At 38.8% G+C, this 22,887-nt stretch overlaps 2 protein-coding genes across 4 annotated transcripts in view; both read left to right on the plus strand.

Annotated features, from left to right (window-relative positions):
- Positions 1-2,224: 2,224 nt before the first annotated feature.
- The window catches only part of POC1B (POC1 centriolar protein B), a 51,137-nt gene continuing 30,474 nt past the window's right edge, over positions 2,225-22,887 (plus strand). For 2 of the 3 annotated variants that reach the window (XM_035551616.2, XM_035551618.2), the window contains exons 1-9: positions 2,225-2,358; positions 2,455-2,539; positions 9,941-10,112; positions 10,894-11,073; positions 12,396-12,503; positions 13,273-13,388; positions 13,743-13,876; positions 14,644-14,712; positions 16,345-16,497. In XM_035551616.2, coding sequence (XP_035407509.1) covers positions 2,344-2,358; positions 2,455-2,539; positions 9,941-10,112; positions 10,894-11,073; positions 12,396-12,503; positions 13,273-13,388; positions 13,743-13,876; positions 14,644-14,712; positions 16,345-16,497 — 1,032 coding nt within the window. In that variant the 5' untranslated portion in view covers positions 2,225-2,343. Of the gene's footprint in view, positions 2,359-2,454; positions 2,540-4,766; positions 5,864-9,940; positions 10,113-10,893; positions 11,074-12,395; positions 12,504-13,272; positions 13,389-13,742; positions 13,877-14,643; positions 14,713-16,344; positions 16,498-22,887 lie in introns of those variants that run through there. The other variant, XM_035551617.2, reaches the window with a different exon arrangement.
- On the plus strand, positions 2,854-7,028 carry GALNT4 (polypeptide N-acetylgalactosaminyltransferase 4). The gene has a single exon (XM_050708104.1). The coding sequence runs from the start codon at positions 2,924-2,926 to the stop codon at positions 4,673-4,675; it is 1,752 nt and encodes a 583-aa protein (XP_050564061.1). The 5' UTR covers positions 2,854-2,923; the 3' UTR covers positions 4,676-7,028.

A 22,887-nucleotide genomic window follows, 5' to 3' on the forward strand; every position in this document is an offset into this window, starting at 1 on the left:
GTATTAAATTATGAGGAGTTACAAGAATCTCTAAGTTATTCTAAAAATAAAATCTATGCATACTAATGAGAAAAAAAAAGAAATCAGCATAAAAACTATTACCTGCCAGCTTTATGACTACAATTATTATAGCTAATTATATAACTGCAGCAAGGGACTTCTTTGCTTCCTACAATCATCTGTGAGTCCTCAAAATGCCTTCAGGTGAGGGAAAGCAGCAAGGAAGAAATTAACTTTGTAAACCCTACAATTTGAGAAACATTCTGCCAGCGCTTTGTAGAACTAGTGATACCCACCCACCTTTCAGTAATCACAGCCACAAAGCAAACGGACTACCACTTGGCACTGTTTCAGGAATTTTATGGGCAGGTACAGATTTTAGTTTATTGACAACACCCCAAAAAGAGTAAAGGATATTAAGTTGCTGGAAACGTAGCAGCTGTGAAGGCAGCAAACGGAGAAAGATTCAGTATGACTGAGAACTCTCATTTATCTCAGCCTGTAAATAAAATAACAAGTGCTCCTGTCCATTGGGTTTTAAGGGGCTTTAGGAACACAAGATACCAGAAATACTGAGATCCCGTAATACACAATTACAGAAGCAGAAAGTCATTTCTCTCAGAGAACAGAACACAGCAACTTGAACTGGTACAAAAACTGCTTCCCAAAGGTAGCTTGGCTGTTTGATACCTTCTGAGGCATTATTCACAGTTAATAAACCCTAGGAAACAGGATAGTTGGAAAAACAGTTGAGAAATGCCTGGAAGAGTTCAACAGTGGCGAGGAGGTCAAGTAAACTGAAGTTTACTCACTGTTCCTACAACATGGTAGGACATGGGATATTCAGGTCTTATCATTACAAACTTTTTTAATGATACATTTTTAATTTACAATTACCAGTCACAGAAGCTAACACAAAGGGATGGTTGAGTGAATTGTATGGAAAAAACAATGCCAAACCAAGAACAAGTAATGACATAAAACTGTAGGTCCGAACTAAAGTCAACGTGTCTTGTCCACCACTTATTCTTCGAAAAAACTTCTTTTAAGTTCTGAAGCTGTACAGGCAAATCATCAGTCTGCATATTGATGTAAGGACTAGTTAGAAGATCTTCATGGAAACTTTTTATAGACTTGTGATAATATTGCTTTCTTCAGCATTTTAAAATTACTATTTTAAATCTGCATTTCATGATTAAACCCAATCGATTTAGAAGTGTTCTGTAACTGACCAATCTTACACATTGACCTAATTACTAACCTGATTCTATAGATGTTTGAGTTCAATGTCAGATGAAACTCTGTAAAACGCAGGCTAGATATTAAAAAAAATAATAAAATAGTAATTGCAGTATAAGTTCTCTCTTTGAGAACGCTTGCATATTGAATGACAGATTATTAGTACAGCCCTCTTTTTTGCTAATTCTTGTCACCCCTGTTTCTCCTAGCATAGCTATTGGAGCTGGGGAGCTATTTTTCCAGGGAGATTGGTTCCCTTATCCAGCTTTCTGTGAGGCTGCATTCACAGTGCTACAGTAACACTAAATTTTGTGTTTAAAAGAACAAAGCAAAATCTAGTTGTACTTTTTTAAAGCATTAAATGACTGCTTAAGGACAAACTGGGTATGACACAACCATGAGTACTGACTGGAAAAGCAGTCAAAACACCTGGAAAGCACAGGAAACAGACAAGGAGGCCTGTAGTTCATCAGCTTGCTTAGTTCAACTGTCATCCTGCATCAATTTAAGTCACAAGATCCAGGCAAGATGGGGCAGAGCTTCCAATAACTTTGAAGATTTTGCCTCCTCCCCAGCTCACCTGAAAGGCCCTCAAGAAGAGGCAAACAAAAGCTCTGGCAGATTTAGACACAAATCTACAAAAAGCGGTGCGGTTACTCAAGAAAACCTGCCTCTTGATACCTCCCCCGGGTGCTCCTGGCTGCTGCCCAGGGATGACACTCCTAGAGCGAAGATAAACTGGGATTTTGTTGAAAGACAACTGTGTGCGTGCTCCCTGGCGATAAGCCCCTAAGTGTGACACCCTGCCCCTCGCACTTCGGTGCTGCAGCACCCTGCTCCCTGAGCCAGCCGGAGCCTGGGGCTCCCTTGGGCCAGCCAAACCCCCGCCCTTGCGCCCCGTCCCCCGGCCGCCTACCAGCCCCTCCGACACCGCCGGGGGCTGGCGAGGCCTCCCTGCAGCCGTTGGTGCAGGCGTGCCCGAGGCCGGCCGCGCTGCCGGGGGGCGGCCCCGCCCCGGCCGGCAATGGGCGGACCGAGGGACGCGGGGCTCGAACCGGCGGCGCTCTGGAGGCCGGGGGTGGGGGCGGAGGGCCCGCTGCGCCCATGGCCTCCGCGCTGGTAAGGAAGGAGCCGGCAGCCGGGGAAGGAGGGCGAGGGGCTGCCGCGGGGGGCGGGGGGATAACGGTGGCTGACGGTGCGCCTCTTGTCCGCCAGGAGGACCCGGTGCTGCTCCGTCCTCTGCGAGGCCACCGGGCGGCGGTGACGGGCGTCGGCTTCAGCGCGGACACCGCGGGGCTGGGTGAGTGCGCGGGGCCGGGCGGGGCCGGGCCGGGCCGGGCCGTTCCGGGTGCGGGTCCGGCTCCGGGGTCGGAGGCGGGGCGGCCTCCCCCGGGCGGGCCCCAGAGTCTCTGCCCCTTCCTTAAGCGACAACTTTTTGAGCAAACCACGAGGCGGGGAGAGGGAGGGGTTTGTCCCGCGGCGAGCGCGGAGGAGGAGGAGGAGGAGGAGGGAGGAAGTAAGCGAGGGGAGTGCCGAGGCCGCAGGGGCCAGGGGCCGCTTCGTGCCGTGTCCTCCCCCCCCCCCCCCCCCCCCCCCCGGGGGGCCCGCAGCCGGTCCCGCCGGCGGCTGCCCGGCAGCAGCCCCCGCAGCCGCCCTGAGCGAGGGGCTCTGCCCGGAGCCTGCCATGAGGATCCGCCTGGCGAGGAGGGGGCCCTGGGTGCGCAGGGGCTGCGCGCTGCTCGGCCTCCTGACGGCCGCCTACTTGGCGGTGGAGCTGTCGGTGTCGTCCTTCGGCGCCTCCCTCGGCGGGGGCAGCACCGCCGGGGCGCGGTGGGAGAGGCGCTTCTCCGGCGGAGCTGAAGAGGCGGTGGACTTGGCGCGGCCGGTGTATGACAAATCCCCGCCTGATTCTTACGCCCCGGGAGAATGGGGCAAAGCCACTCGCCTGCAGCTGAACCCCGAGGAGAAGAAGCAGGAAGAGGAGCTGATTGAGAAGTACGCGATTAACATCTACGTGAGCGATAAGATCTCTCTGCATCGGCACATCGAAGACAACCGGCTGAGCGGTTGTAAAACGAAGTCTTACAACTACAGAAAACTGCCCACAACATCTGTTGTCATCGCTTTTTACAACGAAGCCTGGTCGACGTTGCTGCGGACAATACACAGCGTTCTTGAAACCTCTCCTTCGGTGCTCCTAAAAGAAATTATCTTGGTGGACGACTTGAGTGACAAAGTATATTTGAAGACTGACCTTGAAAAATACATCAGCAGGCTGAAAAGAGTTCGTTTGATACGGACCAACAAACGAGAAGGATTGGTTCGCGCACGCCTGATTGGAGCTACGTTTGCGACTGGCGATGTCCTTACATTTCTCGACTGTCACTGCGAGTGTGTCTCTGGTTGGTTAGAGCCGCTGCTCGAGAGGATTGCTGAGAACGAGACTGTTGTGATCTGTCCCGTCATTGACACCATTGACTGGAACACATTCGAATACTACATGCAATCAGCAGAGCCCATGATTGGGGGCTTTGACTGGCGGCTGACGTTTCAGTGGCACTCGGTGCCTAAACACGAACGTCTGAGGCGCAAATCTGACACTGACCCAATCAGATCCCCGACGATGGCCGGTGGCTTGTTTGCTGTCAGCAAGAAGTATTTCGAGTACCTGGGTACCTATGATACGGGAATGGATGTTTGGGGGGGGGAGAACTTAGAACTGTCATTTAGAGTTTGGCAGTGTGGAGGCATGCTGGAAATTCATCCGTGCTCTCACGTAGGCCATGTGTTTCCAAAGCGTGCACCATATGCTAGACCAAATTTCCTTCAGAACACAGCACGTGCTGCTGAGGTGTGGATGGATGAGTATAAAGAACACTTCTACAACAGAAATCCTCCAGCAAGAAAAGAGAACTATGGAGATATTTCTGAAAGAAAGCTGCTAAGAGAGCGTTTGAAATGCAGGAGTTTTAACTGGTATTTAAAAAACGTATTTTCGGAGTTGCACGTACCAGAAGATCGTCCTGGCTGGCATGGTGCCATCCGCAGTGCAGGAATATCATCAGAGTGCCTAGACTACGTTTTACCAGAACATAATCCTACCGGGGCTCACCTTTCTCTCTTTGGATGTCATGGTCAGGGAGGCAATCAATTTTTTGAATACACGTCAAATAAGGAGATTAGATTTAACTCTGTAACTGAGCTATGTGCTGAAGTTCCCGAGCAAGAGCATTACATAAGTATGAGGAGCTGCCCAAAAGATGGATCTCCTATCCCAGAAATTATTATATGGCATTTCAAGGAAGACGGGACCATTTATCATCCTCATTCTGGAAAGTGCCTTACTGCTTATCGTACTACTGAGGGGCGTCCTGATGTGGAAATGAGAACTTGTAATACTGCAGATAAAAATCAGATCTGGAAATTTGAGAAATAGCCACCACCAGCAGTAAGAATCAAATTGAATAGAGTCTCCAAGGTTTTTACGTGCGAGAGCAGATGATAACGTTCGGTTGTATACCTTGGAATGTTTTCAGATGCATCTTCCCTGTAGTAGCATAGAAAACATGTCTGCTGTGGTGAACTGTATGGAAAGCAAAAGTGAATACTGGGATTTAGTTTCTAAAACAGTGATTACAGATCTAATGCCTTCTATTTTTGTAAAACTTTGATCCATTATTTTCTTATTTCAGTCTGTCTTGATTATGTGGGAAAACAAATCATTTTCAGTGGACTAAAGAGGGATATTTTTTTTGCTCTTAAAGCTAAACATGTTAAACCTGCAAGATATTGTGACATGAAAGCAAAGATGTTTTTACTCACGTCAGGGAAAGTTAAGGTTCTTGCAGCAGTGTTAACTGACCTATTCTGTGGATGCATCGTAATATACATATGTAACAACCTATGTGACACTACAGTAACGTGATCAAACTGACATTGATGTGGAAAGTTGAATCTTAAGCCTTGGAATATTTCTAGGTTTCTAGGGAATTTACATGCTATCGAGGGTTTTAAGGTGACCTCTAGCTATACTCCACTGAAGAAAAGGAAGGTGTTTTTAGTGGATGCATTTTGGCACTGCTTTGCAGTCTTGCTCCTGTTGTGGAAAGATTAACCTGGCAAGGGTGAGTCGGGAGCTTGTGCACTTGGAAAAGAGTAGCAGCACTGGAACCAGGGGCATGCTAGAGGTACTGTGAATGGGAAGAAAGGGAGGTGGTTAGGAGTTCTGCTTAAAGGTAACGGAGAAGGAGAGAAAGCACAGAACAGCATTAGCTACTGCTGTTTCTTTGCTATATATTTAACATTTACATCATCTTTGTGTAAACTTTTCCTTGTTAAGCCTGGCTTCCTGGGAACACAAAGTCGTGTGTGACTATGCCATGTATCCATTTTCTGGATTTTGATAAATTTTACAGGTTTTGGACTGGCGGCAGGGTAAGGGTAGGGGAAAGGAACACAAAGGAAAAGTTGGGCTGTTTTATTTTGTGTCATGTGTTTTGGCACCAGCTGGCACGCTCTGCAACCGCAGTAGAGGTCTGAGATAATACAGCACACACAGCTTCTTCCTGCTCATCGTAGTGTTGTGGGAGACCTCGGGAAAGGTTGAAAAGCAGGAGTTACTGAGGTAAGGGAAGTTGGAAAGGCAAATGACAGCTTGGAAGAAAACAAGATTTGATAGTTAGGTGGTTCACAGGACATCTTACCATTTTCTGTATCCTGTTACACTAAGTTTTCAATAATACTGATTCTTGAATCAGGTCACTGATTTGCTTTGAGTGTGATTATAGGCAGTAGATGTGACTGATGTGTATTGGAAAAAAATGTCTTAGTGTCTGTTTTTAGCTATATATGATTAAGTTAAACACTTACTTTAATGTTTCAGGCATTCCAGCTCTTTTGGTTACTTTCACTGAAGTGGTAAATGCTTTTTGGTAGCCACAGTACAGAAATCCTTGTCACTGGGCTGGTAGGTAGGAACTTTAACTTGTGGGCAGTAAGAATCTGGATAAAGGCACCTGAGGAATGTGGTAAGTGTGGGTTTGCTGCAGGCATTGGTAGGTAGAAGGGTTTAAGTGAGACCTGAAGTAAGTGAAGATATTCTAAAACTAAAGTGAGAGTCAATTAAGATTATATGTTTGAATCTAAGTGACTTTAGAGAGTCGAAGGATATTTATGCAAACAGGCATAGGGGAACAGAGGAAAAAAATTTGGAGCTGGGGATGTAGTGCTGAATCATGCTTAAAATGCTTGCCACTGTGTGGCATGGGTTGTTTTAAGCCTTTAACTTATTTTTAGGAGGTTACTTGCAATTTGACTCTTTTTTTTCTCCCTAAAATGATTTTTGGGAAAAAGGGAACTTCTTTACTATATAAGGGAGGCATTCCTGAAAAATTCCGTTCCACTGCAGCAAGGAATTATTCTGTGGACCTACAAGTTATGAATCACTGATCAAATTTTAAAAAGGCAGCCAGTCATTATGTACTGGGGCAATAAATTATAAGAAGTATGTGCTTTTGTGTAACGCTTGCTGTAAACTGTTACATTCAATAGAAACAACACGAAAAAGACCTGGATTCTCCTACTTGGCAGAAACATCAGTTGTATATGCAATGCATGTTTCCTCAGATGAAAGTAATTAAATAGTGTGAATATAGACTATGCAACTTTTATACAATTAACTTTTTTTAGGACTTGACAAAAACTATATTTCGTATAAAGAATACCTACTTGTTGAATTTGACATTCAAACTGTTCCTTATCTATTTAAGCAATAAATCTTCTAAGTGAAACTGCCTCTTAAAGTTTGAAAACTTATTCTCACTATATGTACTTGAACCCTTCTTCTTTCTCCCCACCACCTCCCATTCTGTTTTTGTGGTTATTAAAAAAAACTACAGGTTTAAAAATCCAAAAAAGGCAAAAGTAAACAACCTGGATTTAAAACATTTTTAAAAAAAGTATATATATTAATATATATATATATATTTTTTTTTTCCCAAAAGGAAATAAAAAAGATTGAAGTAGAGGAGGTAGGGAAGGAGAGAAAGAGAGAGGGGAAAAAAAAAAACTTGCCATTCTGAGTTCAAATAGGCTTAAACTGAGTTGTGGTAATTCTACAGAAATACTCTAATCTGGTTGTTTTCCAGTGCCTACAGATTTCTGGCAAATCTGAAACTATGGAAGATTTTTTATTCTGTTAGACTTTGAAAATTTGGGGAACACTTCTGTATATTTTAAACTACTGATTTTTAAGTCATTTAAGAAACTGAATGTAAACTTAACACTGAATAAATGTGGGAGGGCTTTGAGGTTTCTCTTGAAAAATAAAATTCAGAATGATAATTAAATATCGTGTGCTTTTTTTTTTCAGTCCTCTTCCACTCGTGTGAATACATACACTATGCAATGAAAATTAGGTACTTTGAACTTCATGGGAGCTCTTAAAGTTGTAAAATGTTGTTAAAATGTTGTATCTGCTGTGCTTAGAATCCTGATTGATTGCCTTGATGGAGGTTTAATTAATAATAATAGTTTTCATTTAAGTAGGAAATCTTCAGAATCAATGTTAACAGTGTTTGTATTGCGACGTTGCACCTTATCACGAGATTTGCAAGGTTGCTATAACGTGGGGATTTCTTTGTTTGTTTTGTTGTTCAAATATTCATTTACACACAAGTCCCTGCACTCTATTTGACCTGTAATCCTTGCATGGGTGAGGTAATTATACTGGAGATGTTTCAGATTTGGGGGGGGAAAGGGTGACCAAGTGGTGTGTTTTTCTGGTAAAGCCTGCCAGGTGTATCCTTCTCATCTTTTGCACAACTTCATCTCATAGTCACTACTGTGGTATTCCGGGAAATGGGAGTGTAATGGTAATTCCATATTGTGGCACCTCGTGTCTCTGCTTGTGTGTGTACAGACACACATTTGTATGAAAATGGGTATCATCAATACACAGAACTTCTGTGAGCCAAAATTGAACTTGGTTTCATTGCAAGTGCCCATAAACATTTTTCTGGGATATGTAATGCCCAGGTATTTGTTTAGAGACCTGCAGCAAAGCGATGTGTAAACCTGACCTTTCCATGAGGCCAGGTGTTTATTCTTTGCTGTTCTGTTCTGTTCTGACTGATAACCAGAAAATATTTTCTGGAGATAACCTCAGTGATGCTTGGGTGTGTACAGAAAGCACTGAGGTTATAAGCTGGACTAAGTTTCATATTGAAGTCAACTCAGTGTGAATTTTCAGCTTTCTTCTTTCTGCTTATGTGTCGCATTTGGTCTGTTACTACCATTACTACAGCAGGGCCAAATTGTTTAATCTTTCACGTCTGAACATGTTTCAGGAAATGTTGTGGTTTCTCTGAGGAGCACGTGCCACAGACCTGTTTATTAGCCCATCTTAAAACACTGTTCTGGTACTTCTGTCTTTCTCTTTGTTTCATTTCTAACACTAAAAATTGGCTGTGGAGATGTGTTACGGACCAGATTTGCATTAGCCTGGGTGCCTTGGGAAAATACTACACCTACCTAGTGTGCAAATTTACACCTACTGATATAGGTTTAGGGATAGTCTGGTCCCATGTCTTTTACCAGAAGCCATTTTTGGAGGAGAATGCTATCTCTGAGCCAAGTCCCAAAGGAGAGTTTAAAATCTAATATTTTATTCAGGGCTTGCCTTGACGTGTATTAATAATCAGACTCCTTTCCTTCCACTGCTGTCAGTGCCATGAAACAGGCTGGAAGGAGAAGATCATCCCTGTTTTCTTGTCCCCCCTCCTCCTCTGTTCCTTTCAGCTTCCAGCTATTCTATTCCCTCCCGTTCTGTACTAAGGGTAGGAATTTGTCTATTTTTAATGGGGGATGTGCAATTCCCTTCTTTTCAGTTATGCCCTGTGTGCTAGCACTTAGGAGAGATGAGGAAAATAGGGGTGTAGGAATATCACACTTACTACTTTAGTTAAGCTTCTTGTTGCTTTTGCTGCTTATAGTTTCCTGAAAGTGATCAGTCTCCAGTTAAAGCTATATCTTCTTTCTCAAATGTAGATAGCGTGCTGAACTTGTGACTGCAAAAAATAAAGGTTCTATTGCTTTCTCTTATCAGTCCAAAAACTTCACATTGTATTCTGAGCTATACAAATGATAGTGTTAAGAACTTGATACTTAATTAGGATTACAGAATTATATTTAGGTATTCGGTTCCGTTTAGATATATGAAGTGTTAGAAATGATATCTTGAGTTTAATTTGGCCTCTCTTCTGAGATAAATAGTAGATGCTTGGGGAAAAAAAAAATCCATGTCGGAGATCAAAGTGAGATTCTGAACTTTTCATTGAAAACTTTGTCTCTTGTTTTTAGTGACACTTAGTATTTGGTAATGCTGAGTCTGGATTCATACTTAGGACACGTGCACGACGTTGGGCTAGTTTGCTCAGTATGTGTGAGAGCTAAGTGTTAGCCTTCACTTCCCCGGTCTTCTGATGTCCTTGCCAAAAGTCTGCTGGCGGTATTTCTGGCTGCCAGGCTTCCAATCAGGCTAAGCAGACCAAACTGTCCATTAAAACACGGTAACTCCTCCTTCCCTAACATTCTTGCAACCCAGTAAGTTCATGGTAAATCCAAATTCATAGACATTAATTAGCTCTGTTTTTTCTAATAACAACAAGCAGACTCATAATATCTTTTAATTATTTCTTGCTAGCTACCTCTTCTTTGGATAGGTCTCTTATGATATGGAAGCTGAAGAAGCAGTGCAGAGCTTACAAATTTGTGGGTCACGAGGATGCTGTGACCAGCGTGCAGTTCTCACCAGAGGGGCGGCTACTTGCTTCAAGTTCCCAGGATCGTACTGTCAGACTATGGATCCCATGCATGTAAGTGTAATTGGGCGATGCTGGCTGTATGTTTCTTTAACGTGTAACGTGAATATTGGGGGTCTTACCTGGTAAATGTTTCTGTTGCCTTCCCACATTCCTGACTGGGCTTCAACCTAGTCATGGGGGAGCACAAGTAGCATGGTTCTTTACTGTGTTACTTTGTTCTTTACTGATTACGTTGTCTTTTCCAAGGTTTAGCAATTTAGATGTTCTAATTTCATGAGTATGCAGAATTAAACTTGGTAATACTTCTCTGGCTTAAAGGGTATATTTCTTTTATGAGGATTGCATGACTGCACTTCATTTTGGAGAGACAAGTGATGAGTGAAACAAAAATAATGTTATTGGAAAAAAAAATTGATTTGTCTGTTTAGACTGTTACTCTCAAGTAGTAGTGATTGCAAGCTATTCAGAATAATCTTAGGAAGACTGGTGTTATTTTAACTCTTAAGCATTTTGTAGATTACTGTATCAAAAGATTTAATAAATAGTCTTTTAAATACTGCATGAAGGCTAATACTGCTAGTTAATTGCAACGTTTTCTAAAATTCATCATTTTAAATATGATTACTGCTTGTATTCTAATATTTAACCTACAAATGAGGCAAAAAAAAAAAAGCGACAATGATTTAGTGAGTGTGCATTGCTTTTTTGTTTGAATGAGATGTAGTCTTCCAAGTAGATTAACTTTTTATGTTTTTTGGTTTGTTTTTTGTCTTTTCTTTAAACCCTAGTTCTGTTAAATATTATTGTGAATTTGGTTTTGTTATTTTTTCAGTCATGGAGAATCATCAGTACTGAAAGGTCATACAGCATCTGTTCGTAGTGTGAGCTTCTCGCATGATGGCCAATTCCTAGTTTCAGCTTCCAATGATAAATCGATAAAAATATGGAGTGTTCACCGTCAGCGACTTTTGTTTTCCTTATTCCAACACACTCATTGGGTTCGCTGTGCCAAGTAAGCTTTGTTTTTATTCTCTGTGAAGAGGGTGTTATGGTGGATTCCATATCCAGAACTCCTTGCAAAGGATTTTTATTTCCTAGAGCAGAACTAAAAGAGGAGAAATCTGTGAATAATAAAAGCTGCTCTGTCACTACGAATAAAATTTTAATAAACCAATCTCATATATACATGCACACACTCATTTTGTACGTATATCCTAACTGAAGTCTGGATGCTTGTTTTGTGTTAAAATGTGCACATATGAAATCTGTTAGTGATTGTTACATATATTTTTTTGATAAATATATATATATATTTTTAACACTAAAGGACAGGTATATCTTTCCATATTTGTTTTCACTCGGTATCCTGTTCACTGCCCTGATCCTGTATATTTTTGTGCTGTATTAACAACTTATTTTGCAGCGTTTACTTATGTCTATTTTTATTATTCATAGTAGTGGTTTTCTCAGATATTCTACGACCATTCTTGGTCATGAGTCAAAGTGAGTTAAATGTACAGAATCGGAGAAGGTAAAAGAAAGTCTTTGTACTGAAAGTTAAGATTAGCAACCTATTTAAAGGCAGAGTTCTTCAAACACGAGAAAAGATCGTTCTTTGCTGATTTATTTCCATATTAATGAAAAATCTGCAGCTAAGAGAGGCCTGCTTTAAACATCTTGGTGAAGAAATTTAGTGCTAGTGAAGTACTGAGCCCTACAAAGTTCCAAAGTATCTAATCTTGAGAAGAAACATAGAAGATCTAAAAATAGTATATCAGTGTTCTTGAATATTGTTGTGCAGTTCTGCAATATGAGAAATAATAAGTATTGGTGAAATTATAGGCAAATCAGTTTTCTTGTTTAATAAGCCTAGTCTGCTAAGTCTAGGAATAATCATGAATATATTCCTGACTGTTTGGAAGTCTGAAGAGAACTCACAGGAGAATGTTTATGTAGGCTAAAATTGAATACAAGGCTATACTGTGTCCTCTTTTTCTTGCCTATAGTTTTCTGTAATGTTCTCCTGGGCATCTGAAATGCCAACCTAAGGCTGCTTTTACTGTTGTTTCTTCTCTCTTCCCATCACTTAGGGCCCTAGTTTTAATTGTTGTCAATTGTGGGGAAAAACAAACAAACAAACAAAAACAACAACAAAAAAAACACTGTACAGAGAAACTTTTCAGTTTTATTACTTCATGAGAAATTAAAATGTCCTTTGAAAGTTACACATTTTAATTCTGGACTTTCTTGGTTCTGGTGCTTTGATACTTATGTCTATAATACTAAATGACTGATACAACTCAGAATAGCAATGTGTACATTTGCACGTTCCAGATTTTCACCTGATGGAAGACTAATAGCATCTTGCAGTGAGGATAAATCTGTGAAGATCTGGGATACAAGAAATAAAATATGTATTGATAATTTCATAGATTATGGAGGGTAAGTGTTACTGTAAAAAAAGGAGAAATGTAAATGTATGATTCTAATTAGATCAAATTAATGTTTCATTTTGTTAACATCTGTACGCTATTTGAAAATAGATCAAAAATTCTTCTACCATCCATATAAACTAAAATAGTTAATTTTGCATTCTTCTAAAGAAGTTAACTGGCTGCATTTACTCATGTATTTTCCCTTAGTCAAGAAATAATCCAGAGAGAAGTCAGATTGGTCGTACATTTTTAAATGTTCTCATGTTTATCTTTTACGTGGATAATGCTATTTAATATTGGATGCTTCAGCAAGAATAACACTTTTAAGAATTCTCTCCTTGTTCATGAAGACAGTATTCTGTTAGCTTCAGTGATCTGTTGTATCTAAGAAAACACTTGCTTTTACTTATCAGCAGTTTTCTTAAACATCCTGGAACCATAATTTTATTTAACAAATGACTGAATATTAATCTTGTATATATGCTTTGCTAATTTTATGGCTACCATCTCTCTTTTTTCTGAGCTAAGAGACTGTCATAGCTAGATTTTCTGGTTTTAGACAAACTTATTTTACTTGCTACTTGATCATATAGTCTCATTTATAAGGCATGTCTTGTTTACTCATGCTTATTTCAGTTGTTAGAAGTACCTTACTTGAGTTTTCATATACATGGACTCCACACAAGCTGGCTGCAACTCAGTGTTAATAATATTATTAAAATACAAATATTTCTACCCAAACAAGTAATCGATCTGTTCTCATGAATTATGTTTAGGTTTGCAAATTTTGCAGATTTCAACCCAAGTGGTACATGTATAGCTTCTGCAGGTTCTAACCATACGGTGAAACTGTGGGATATTCGAATGAACAAGCTAATACAGCACTACAGAGGTAAAAGCAACATAGTTTGTTATTTTCTTTAGAATGGGTCTCTTTGCAACAAAATTTAATTTATTTTGATTTTATTGGGGGAAGTAGAGAAACAGGTCATACTGAGGTTTTTTGTAGGCCAGCAACCCTAAAAAAATACGCATAAAATGAATCGTCATTATTTCTTTGCAATACTTTATTCAATTTTTAGAATAACATTAAACAAATAGATTGGAGCATCTCTTATATCCCCAGTGCTTTGTTTTGTCACTTAAATGGAATAGGTTGGTTTTTTGGCAAGTAGAAAAGAGCAAAGTAATGAAGTGTACGTTTCCTATTGTATGTAGTTATTGAATATTGTCTTCTGTAAATTAGTTCACAGAGCTGGGGTTAATTGTGTATCGTTCCATCCTTCTGGTAACTATCTCATCACTGCTTCTTCTGATGGTACCCTTAAGATTTTGGACCTCTTAGAAGGAAGACTTATTTACACGCTTCATGGACACAAGGTATTCACAATAAGCCTGTTAAAGTGGAGATCTTAATAGGTTCTTCATTATCTTTTTAAAGGGAAAGTAATGTTTCTGAGGTCTTGTATCTTGCAACTAGCAGATAAACTTCAGTGGACTGCAAAGTGTTGTGTTAATTTGCCTTGTAACAAGTGTGTAAGGCAATGCATCAATTTTAGCAACCACGGTGCAATCTGCCACTATTGCGTGCATGCTTTATGTTGAGTAATAGTTTGTGTTCTGTATTAATAATTTATTTTGAAAATAAAGAGAGTTAATTATTTGGAATATAAGTCTTTTGTCTACTGAAAAACAGGGCTTCTAAGGGGGGAAGCTTATGGAAGAAATGTTTTTATGAAGAATGGCAGATGTTTTATTCCTTTTCTCCTTATGCAGAAGAAATCCTACTTGTGGTAACTTAAGCACATTCTCTTGAGTATTGTAATATACATCTGATATTTTTGTTACTTAATTTCTGCTTAAAATCTATGGAGAGTACCCATATTTTCCTAGCATTGATTGTAGTAATCATAATGAACTATCTTACCAAGATACGCAACGTTAATCCTTCAGTCAAGTTGTCTTGCAAATATTCACTAGCCAATTTGTTCCTTTTGTAATTAAATCTGAAAAAATATTTATATTAGAAAACTTTGTTGTTTTTTTTTTTTCTTTTTTTCTGTGCATTGAAATACTATGATTACAGTCATAGCATTTAATTCTACTATATATATAAAAAATATGTATATATGTATATCTTCTTTCAGGGTCCTGTTCTTTCTGTGGCTTTTTCAAAAGGTGGTGAAAAATTTGCCTCAGGTGGAGCAGATGGCCAGGTTTGTGGTATTGTCTGTTGAAATTAAATGTCTTCTCAATGTTTGTTATGGTGGATAGGAGTTAATTACAGTATACAATTACAGTATACTGATATTGTTTGCATTTTGTCTAGTAGTATGTTATCCTAAAGTTAAATTCAAGGCAAAAAATAGTTAAGATCAAGTTTTTCAATAATGTATTTACCACTTTTGATCGGATATTATAAGGAGAGATACTAGGTACTTCTCTATTATACTAATTATAGTAAGGGAATGGTTTGTAATAGAAATTTCTAATTGTTGCAATTCAGTGTCAAAAATAATTTTGTTGCAACTAGTATTAATGTGTACACACTCCACTTGTTTTTCCTTTCAAAGTCACTACTTAGCAATCGTAAGAACTAAGGTGTGCTGCTGGGAAAACTATGGCTAGAATTGGAGAAGAAAAAGAATCTTTTATTACTTTTGCTGATTTGTAATGGCAAAAAAACAAAGTATTGGATTTTGTACAAAGAAGAGTTGTTTGAATCTTTAAAGCAAAAATGTTCTCTGTAATTAAACAGAAAACCATACAATTAATCTTCATCTGCTGTGATCTATCTCATAATTACAGTAATACTATCAAGCCTGGGATCATCTTTATCAGGTCTTTACATTCTCCAAAAAGAAAGAATTTGTGTTGCCCAGCAACTAGTGTTTCACAGATTGAAATTTTCTTTAATATTTGTTGTCATTTTTGTTGTTTCCTATCTATAAAAACTTAAGAGCTGAATGTAAACACAGGAAGCCATACTGTAGAAATGAGGATCTTTTGAAGTGACCATAAACCATGTTTATATTCCAGTAAAATGAGTTCTGTTGAGTTTAAAATGTTTCAGCTAGTAACAGAGATGGTCTTGGAAAATAGTAAATGCATTTCAATTAACAATTTCAGTGTAATTAGAAAGAAAAGCACCTGTTCCTGGTTTTCAGTTGATGCTTCAGGTAGCACTCTTCCTAGAAATGAGTTTAAAGCACTCAGAGGAAATAATTTAAAGATGTTTCATATCACAAAGAGTTAGTAAGAAGCAATGCCAAGATTTGCAACTATTGGAAAAGTGAAATTGCCAGCAAACTTCCGATATTAATTTTGCAAGCTGAAGGGGAAAGAAAAAAAAGTATATTCCTTGAGCCACTAATGCAATCTTTTATTTTCCATATTGAAGGTTTCATGTGAGATTTTTTCTGTTCCAAAAGAAAACTTGATTCTTAGGGAATCCTGAAATGATGACCTTATTTTCATGAGCACTGCCTTTGAGCTTTGTGAGGATTAGTATATTATACTGAACCTGAGAGGAAGTGAACTGTGTATTAAATTACATGATAACAGATTAATCTGTTAAGCTACAATGCTAGAGGAGTCATACTATTAAGCCTAACACAACCTCCAAAATGCTGGCATACTCTGGGAATGCCTGTCTTACTGCAAGGTTCTCTGAATCCACCAGGTGGTATGTGTAGTCAGTGCAGTAGTGTCATTGCCTTTCTCCTGTTCTGACTCCATGCTGTAGAGCCAGTAGCATGTGGGGTCACAGAATGAGTAAGATGACTCGTGTTTCTCAGCAGTTTGGTATATTGGCTTGAAGTAGTAAATTATGTGGTGGCTTTTTACAGGTATTACTATGGAAAACCAACTTTGATTCATTTGATTATAAAGAAGTTCTTAAACACCACATTAGAAGAATACATACTGATGACCCTCCTCATCTTCTTGATATTTACCCAAGGTCACCTCATCTCCATGATGAAAAGCTTCAGTCAGTTGAGGTGAGTGAAATAAGTACTCTAATATAGGAAACCAGAACCTTCTGTAAACACTGTCTGTCTATCATTTCTAGTTAAATGTAGTCTGTGTATACCTGAAAACTTCTTGTTATTGTGTATGGTATATTGGAAGCAACCATAGCTTATGAATTCATGTTAAGGTTAGTAGAAAAAAAAAAAACAAACAAAAAAACCCAAACATGTAGGTGATAATCTGGTTTCTGCTGAAGTACAATGTCAAACCGTTGCTGAAAACATCTGTATATTCAGTGAGCTTTAGGATATTGCCAAAAACATCATAAATAGGAAAAGGTGACATTGTTACTGAGAGTCAAAAACTAGACTATCACAAGCTGTCCCTCTTTCCAAAACCTTTAGGTATTGTGAGAAGATCTTGATATTGATCTAAAAATGTATAAAGCCCTTCTAGGGTAGTAGTGTTCTTTATGTCACTATGAAGTAGTATGTCATAGAATCATAGAATATCCCAGGTTGGAAGGGACCCACAAGAATCATTGAGTCCAACTCCTGATTCCACCCAACATTCAAACTACATGTTCCTGTAGTCTGATTTCCTGCTAATATTGTTCTGTAGCTATTTTGCTATCAAACCTACCAGGAACCCTTAAAAGTATTGGGAATTAGGGAACCAAAGTGAAATGTTGAACACCCTGTTGGTATTTGGAAATATACTGTGTTTGTCAGGTTGTCTGAAAGTTATGCTAAATAGGTAAACAATACTATGCCATAGACAAGACCATTATTTATGTGTAAAACACTAGGGATATGTTTGTGACTGCCCTTGGTAGATCTAGCTAGCTTTTGGTTGGTGATTACCTACACTTTTGTCTGTCTATTGATGTTTTGTAGGTGCCTCTATTGTCCAAGAGTTGTATCTAATGTATAAATCCAGGAACATTTAGTTTTCTGTCATTACTAATTGAGTTCTATAGAAATTCACCATTATCTTTTTTTTTTTTTTTTTTTTTTTTTTTTACCTCCATATAAAATGCTGCTTTGGAATTTATTTTCTTCTCAGAGTTTTAACACACAGACTTGAGGATGCTGAGAGGTGCATCTGTGCATGTGCATGCATTTGGCTTTCTCTATGGAATGAACCTGAGGACAGTAGTATTACACACTTGTAGAAAGAGTATGTATGCAATTTGATTGAAAGATTGAAAATACTTCGGTGGAGGAGGGGAATCCCACTAGAATCAGTCACTAAGTATTCTCATGTATCTAATTTGGTTATCAAGTTAGATGTAAAGCTTTCTGATTATGATCAAAATAAGAGCAGGACAATTGTATGTATGATAGCTTGCTTAATAAACTCTGCCATACAATGCCATATTCATTGTAAGGTCAATGAATGAAATTAAGTGTAATTCCCTTTGGTAGCAGCCTTCAGTATAGATAGTCAATGCTAGAACAAACTAAGACACAGCATTTACCATCAGATTTAAACCACCCTTCCTGCATCAGGGGTTTACTTCAAGACCCATTCAAATTACACACACAACATATGCTAAACAAACAATCAGCTTATAGTTCCAGGATTTAGTGGAGTTCTTTTCAAGGCAATTTTTCCAGATTGCTGCTGCTCATATACTTAGCACAGGTATGAGTATTTGCTAACGCAGTCTTCCATGTTTTTTCTCTGGACATCTAATCCAACCTCCCTGCTCAAGCAGGGCTCCCTAGAGCACAATACCCAGGATTGCGTCCAAACAGCCTTTGAATATCGCCAGGGAAGGAGACTCCACAATCTCTCTGGGCAACTTATGCCAGTGCTCAATCACCTTCCCAGTGAAGAGTTTTTTCCTTCTGTTCAGACAGAATTTCCTGTGTTTGCCTTTTCTTCTCCAGGCTGAACATGTTCAGCTCTCTCAGCCCTCTGTCATATGAGAGGTGCTCCAGTCCCATCATCATTTTAGCAGCCCTTTGCTGGACTCCCTCCGGGAGCCTCATGTCTCTCTTGCACTTTGGAGCCCGGAACTGGACACAGTACACTCCAGGTGAGGCCTCATTAGCGCTGAGGAGAGGGGGAAGCAATATCTCTCTCGACCTGCTGGCAATGCTCTTCCTAATACTGCCCAGGATACCATTGGCCTTCTTGGCCACAAGGGCACATTGTTGATGATGAATGTCAAGAAATTATTTATAAACTAGCTTCGACAGATTTTGTTTAGTCTAATGTCTGCCTTTCTGCTTGGCTGTAACATTTGTAGCAGTTTGCGGGCTGCTGGGTTAGCTGTTCCCTCATAGTGAAAGGGCTCGATGGCTTTGTCATTTGTCTTAGCAAAGGTTTAGACTCTCCTGATATCTTGTCACAGTTCTCTTCTGGACCAATTTAAGGTTTTTAAGAATAAGGTTGCTGTTTTCAGTGTTCTATTTACATCACATTATCAGTGATGTAAATCACTGTAAGATACCATTATCTTACTTTCACATAAATGTGAAGTATATTATGTTCTTTTAGACAGAACAGTTACTGGTTCAACAAAACTAATGCTACTGTAACATACTATACTGTTATTATTGTAAATTGAGCAATTTAATAAAAGTAATACTGATTAGAATCTCTTTTACAGCTTATTTTCAAAGTTAATATAATAATCTAATAGTTTAGAAAGTGTTAAAGTGAAGTTATCAGGCTTTGTTGCTCCATCTCTCTCTCTCTATTTTTTCTGCTCCTCCTGCCTGTACCAACAAAAATAAATTGTTTTGTTGTGGTGAAGAAGAATGGACCTTACCACCTGGGCAGAGACATAATTTATCAGGACAAAGCTAGTATCAAGTTACTACCAACACTAACATGCCTTAGTTGCTGTAGCTATGTTTGACATTTTTCAGTGTTCTGTCTTCCTAAATATTGCCTCCCGTAACTGAAAAATGCAGCATTTCTAGAGCTGCTGTACTCTGGGGGAGGCAGGGGCCAGAATTGTCCCTTTTTGCAGCTAAAGCAAACACTTTTTTTTTCACTGCACCACCACCCTCATTGTTCTAGTTGCTCACCATGTTTCTAAGGTACAGGGGAGGGAGTAACAGAATCACAGACATGTCAGCTTGGGGGTGATTCTGCATGTTATCTATCTTGTTGCCAGCAGTACATCAAGTCAGCCTCAGCTTTGTCTAGTTAGAGAGCCCTGGGGGGGGATGGAGACCTCAGTCTCTGGGAGACCTGTTCCAGTACTGTGCAGCAACTGTAACAAAGCAGTTTTTCCTAGGATCTGATCTGTGCCTCAGACAAAATGCAGAATTGCTTGCTTTCTATTTGTCTTCTTGTTTTTCATGAGGAACGGGGGAAGATGATTGATCTTTACTAAACTGAAGTAATGGTATTTTTAAAGGCTTAGCAATATAGTTAAGTTTTACAGGCAGGCAGAGGAGACTTCGGATATGAGATACTTAGAAGAACAGATGACCTTTTAAGGTTTACAAGCCACTACAATGTCATCTAGACATTATGGTGTGTTAAAATGCATAGCCCTGAGTTATGCTGACCTGGTTAAGTTTAGTCACCTCTATAGCAAGAATGAAGATGGATAGCCTTAGGATAAAATCCGAGGTTATACAACACTAAAAATTCAACAGATGTAGAGAGAGAGAGAACTGAAGAGGCAAGTAATTTTGTAATTCTGTCCATGCTTTTTTTAATTATTTTTTTTAATTATTGTTATTATTTTTTTATCTGCTAGTGTTTCATGCCTCTCCAGGTCTCTTGCTGCTTTCTGATAGTTGTTTCTTCTCAGTGTGTGCTTGCCTCGGTGTGGCAAGGTCCTTGCTATCTCAAAATCTGGTTTGGGGAAAATGGTTCATATGAAGTGGAGCAGGCTTTGCTCAGAATTTTTTCAAATGGCTTCAGAAACTTTGACTGTTTTCACATATCACCAATTAGGAAACGCTGCTCTGACCAAAACAACTTGCACAAGAGCTTTGAGAATTGTAGCAGCTGACTGGAATCACCTAGTATTTTGCCGTTCAGAATAGTGACTAACACGTGGAGCTTTTTTTTTGGTCACAGCTCTTCCTTACTTACTCTTCAAAGTGATACACAGAGACAATAATATTTAAGGTACCTTTTTTTTTTCTTTCCTCTCTCCCTTTCTGCCAACTTTTTGAAGCACAGTTAACATTTACAAGAAATTCTTTATTTGTATCTTCTCTTTAGACAGACAGTAGCCTGAATTTTAACACACAGTTTTTCATGTTCTTAGCTTAAAAATCTTTACAGCTGTTCTCCACCTGCATTGCGTCTATGCAATTATTGATTATTCTAGTAAGTAGAAATTGATACAACTGATGTTCTAGAATGTTTCATTTTTTTGGTAAAGCTTGTAACCATTACAATTACTCAGATAATTTGGAAATGTAACTAAGTGACTTGTTCTCTGAAGGTGCCTACTACTATCAATGGAGATGACTAGCTCAGATGACTAGCTCAAATACAGCAGTATGTCTAAATTTAAACTGAGATGAATCCCAGTCATTGTCTCCTTTTGAGATAAGGAGCTGTTGAGGGTATTTGAAAATAGTATGTTCAATCAGGAGGGCAGTTTTAGTGCAACATACCAAAAGAAATGCATTCCACTAGCTGACGGTTATATTTATCAATCTTCTGTGTTTGTAGATAATTTTGTTTGTGTACTAGAGACCTCTTCAAAGTAGGTGAAAGAAATTTCATTTAACATGTTAAAATCCCAATGTTACATATTTTTAAAGATGTGTTGAGTTTGTATCTTCAGCCTGAAAATCTACTGTTAACTTAGTTTCATATTAAAATTTTCAATGTAATTTCAGTTGTAAATATTTTCCTAGATGTATGAAATCCAAATTTACACTAGGTGGCAGTAGAAATAAGAATATATGGCAATTGCTTGTTTGGCTTGAGGATTCCAGTCTAGGAAACAAACAAACAGCATTTAATCAAATTCAAAGCTAAATTTTTACAGCTAGCTATATCACTTTTCTAGGAGGTGTTTTACATGAGTTATTTAAAACTTCCTCTTTTAATTTAATTAATTAATTATTTAATTATTTTTAAATACAGCATCAATGTCTTATGAAATGCATTCTAAAAATTTGAAGGGCTTTTTTATTGGAGATTATATTAAAATCAGCAGAGGAATATCTATAGGGGCATATTCATTTAATTGAAACACATGGCTAAGAATTAATGTACTTAGTTGAGCCTGCTTCTTTTGCTCCTCCCCTAGGTCTTTGCTGTCCTAAGCAATGATCCTAATTCCTGGCTCTTTTTTATTTTTAAGAAATGTGTTTTGGTCTTGCTCTGCTTTAGTCTTCAGAAATCTCAAATTTTTTTACATGAAAGGTTCTGCATCTGAATCTTTCCTTCAAAAATGTTTTCCTGTACTGTGAATCCAAAGGTGGTAACTGCGTCATCATATTGGAAGAAGATAATGAAAGTAATTATCTGTTAAACTAATACATAAGTGAAGTTTTCAAATTGTGGTTTTTGAAGACCTTTAATACAAAACGGTTCTCCCTACCTTGCTCTCTAGTGTTCTGGTTTTCCCCTCTTGTTTTTAAAGTTGAATGTTTCCAAATATGCTGTGATTGCTGGACAGCTAATCACATCACTTTCTCAAGAAATGTGTCCAGTCATTTGAAACTTTTAATGTTTAGCTTAGCTCCATTACCTCATTAATTTTAAATTTGAAATTAAACATGTTTTACAGGAAGAAGGGTTTAGCTGCAACCTTCATGGGTTTTGTGCCTTTTTTCATACACTTTGCTATTCCTGATGTGTTGCTTAACAAGCCGATATATATTTAGCTCTCTTAATATAACTTCAGATAGTTCCTGCTCTCCTGGTCAGTGTCTGCAATTCACATCTCTGTCCCCTTATCTCAGATAAAGTCGTAAGCAGAACTGTATGCAGAAGAGACTTTCATTCCAGCTCTAGGATGTGATACTTCCACATAAAGAGCATGTTTCCTTAACTTAATCATACCATGTATTTTTGTAGCAAACATAAATCAGGAAAAGCATTTACCTGGTTCCACAATAGCTTTGATGTATGGAACAAGGAGATAGCTCAAAATACATGTTTAAATAGCTGTTAACAGTAATCATATAGTAGTTCCTCTACATTAGAATATTGGTATGGGGTAGGAACTGCTGTGCTTGTTCTGCAGGGTCCTGCAGGTGCAGTGCCCTCTCTTCAGTGCCCAAATAATACATACCAGAAAAAAATGTTGGGCTCAGCTACCAATAATATGATTGACATTCAGATAATGTATTAATTATATTTACTATAGGACTGTCTGAAAATCAGACACAAATGACCCTAGTTATGCTGGACACTGAACTGAAGATTTAAGCTCTTGAGGACAGTATTTGTTGTCCATTTGATCTAAATAGACAGAG

Source organism: Cygnus atratus, chromosome 1, assembly GCF_013377495.2.
Source record: "Cygnus atratus isolate AKBS03 ecotype Queensland, Australia chromosome 1, CAtr_DNAZoo_HiC_assembly, whole genome shotgun sequence".
In the NCBI taxonomy this organism is placed as follows: Eukaryota; Metazoa; Chordata; class Aves; order Anseriformes; family Anatidae; genus Cygnus; species Cygnus atratus.

Bases quoted from the DNA above. Each gene is read 5' to 3' on its own strand.
- GALNT4 (XM_050708104.1), top strand. From the start codon at position 2,924: ATGAGGATCCGCCTGGCGAGGAGGGGGCCCTGGGTGCGCAGGGGCTGC.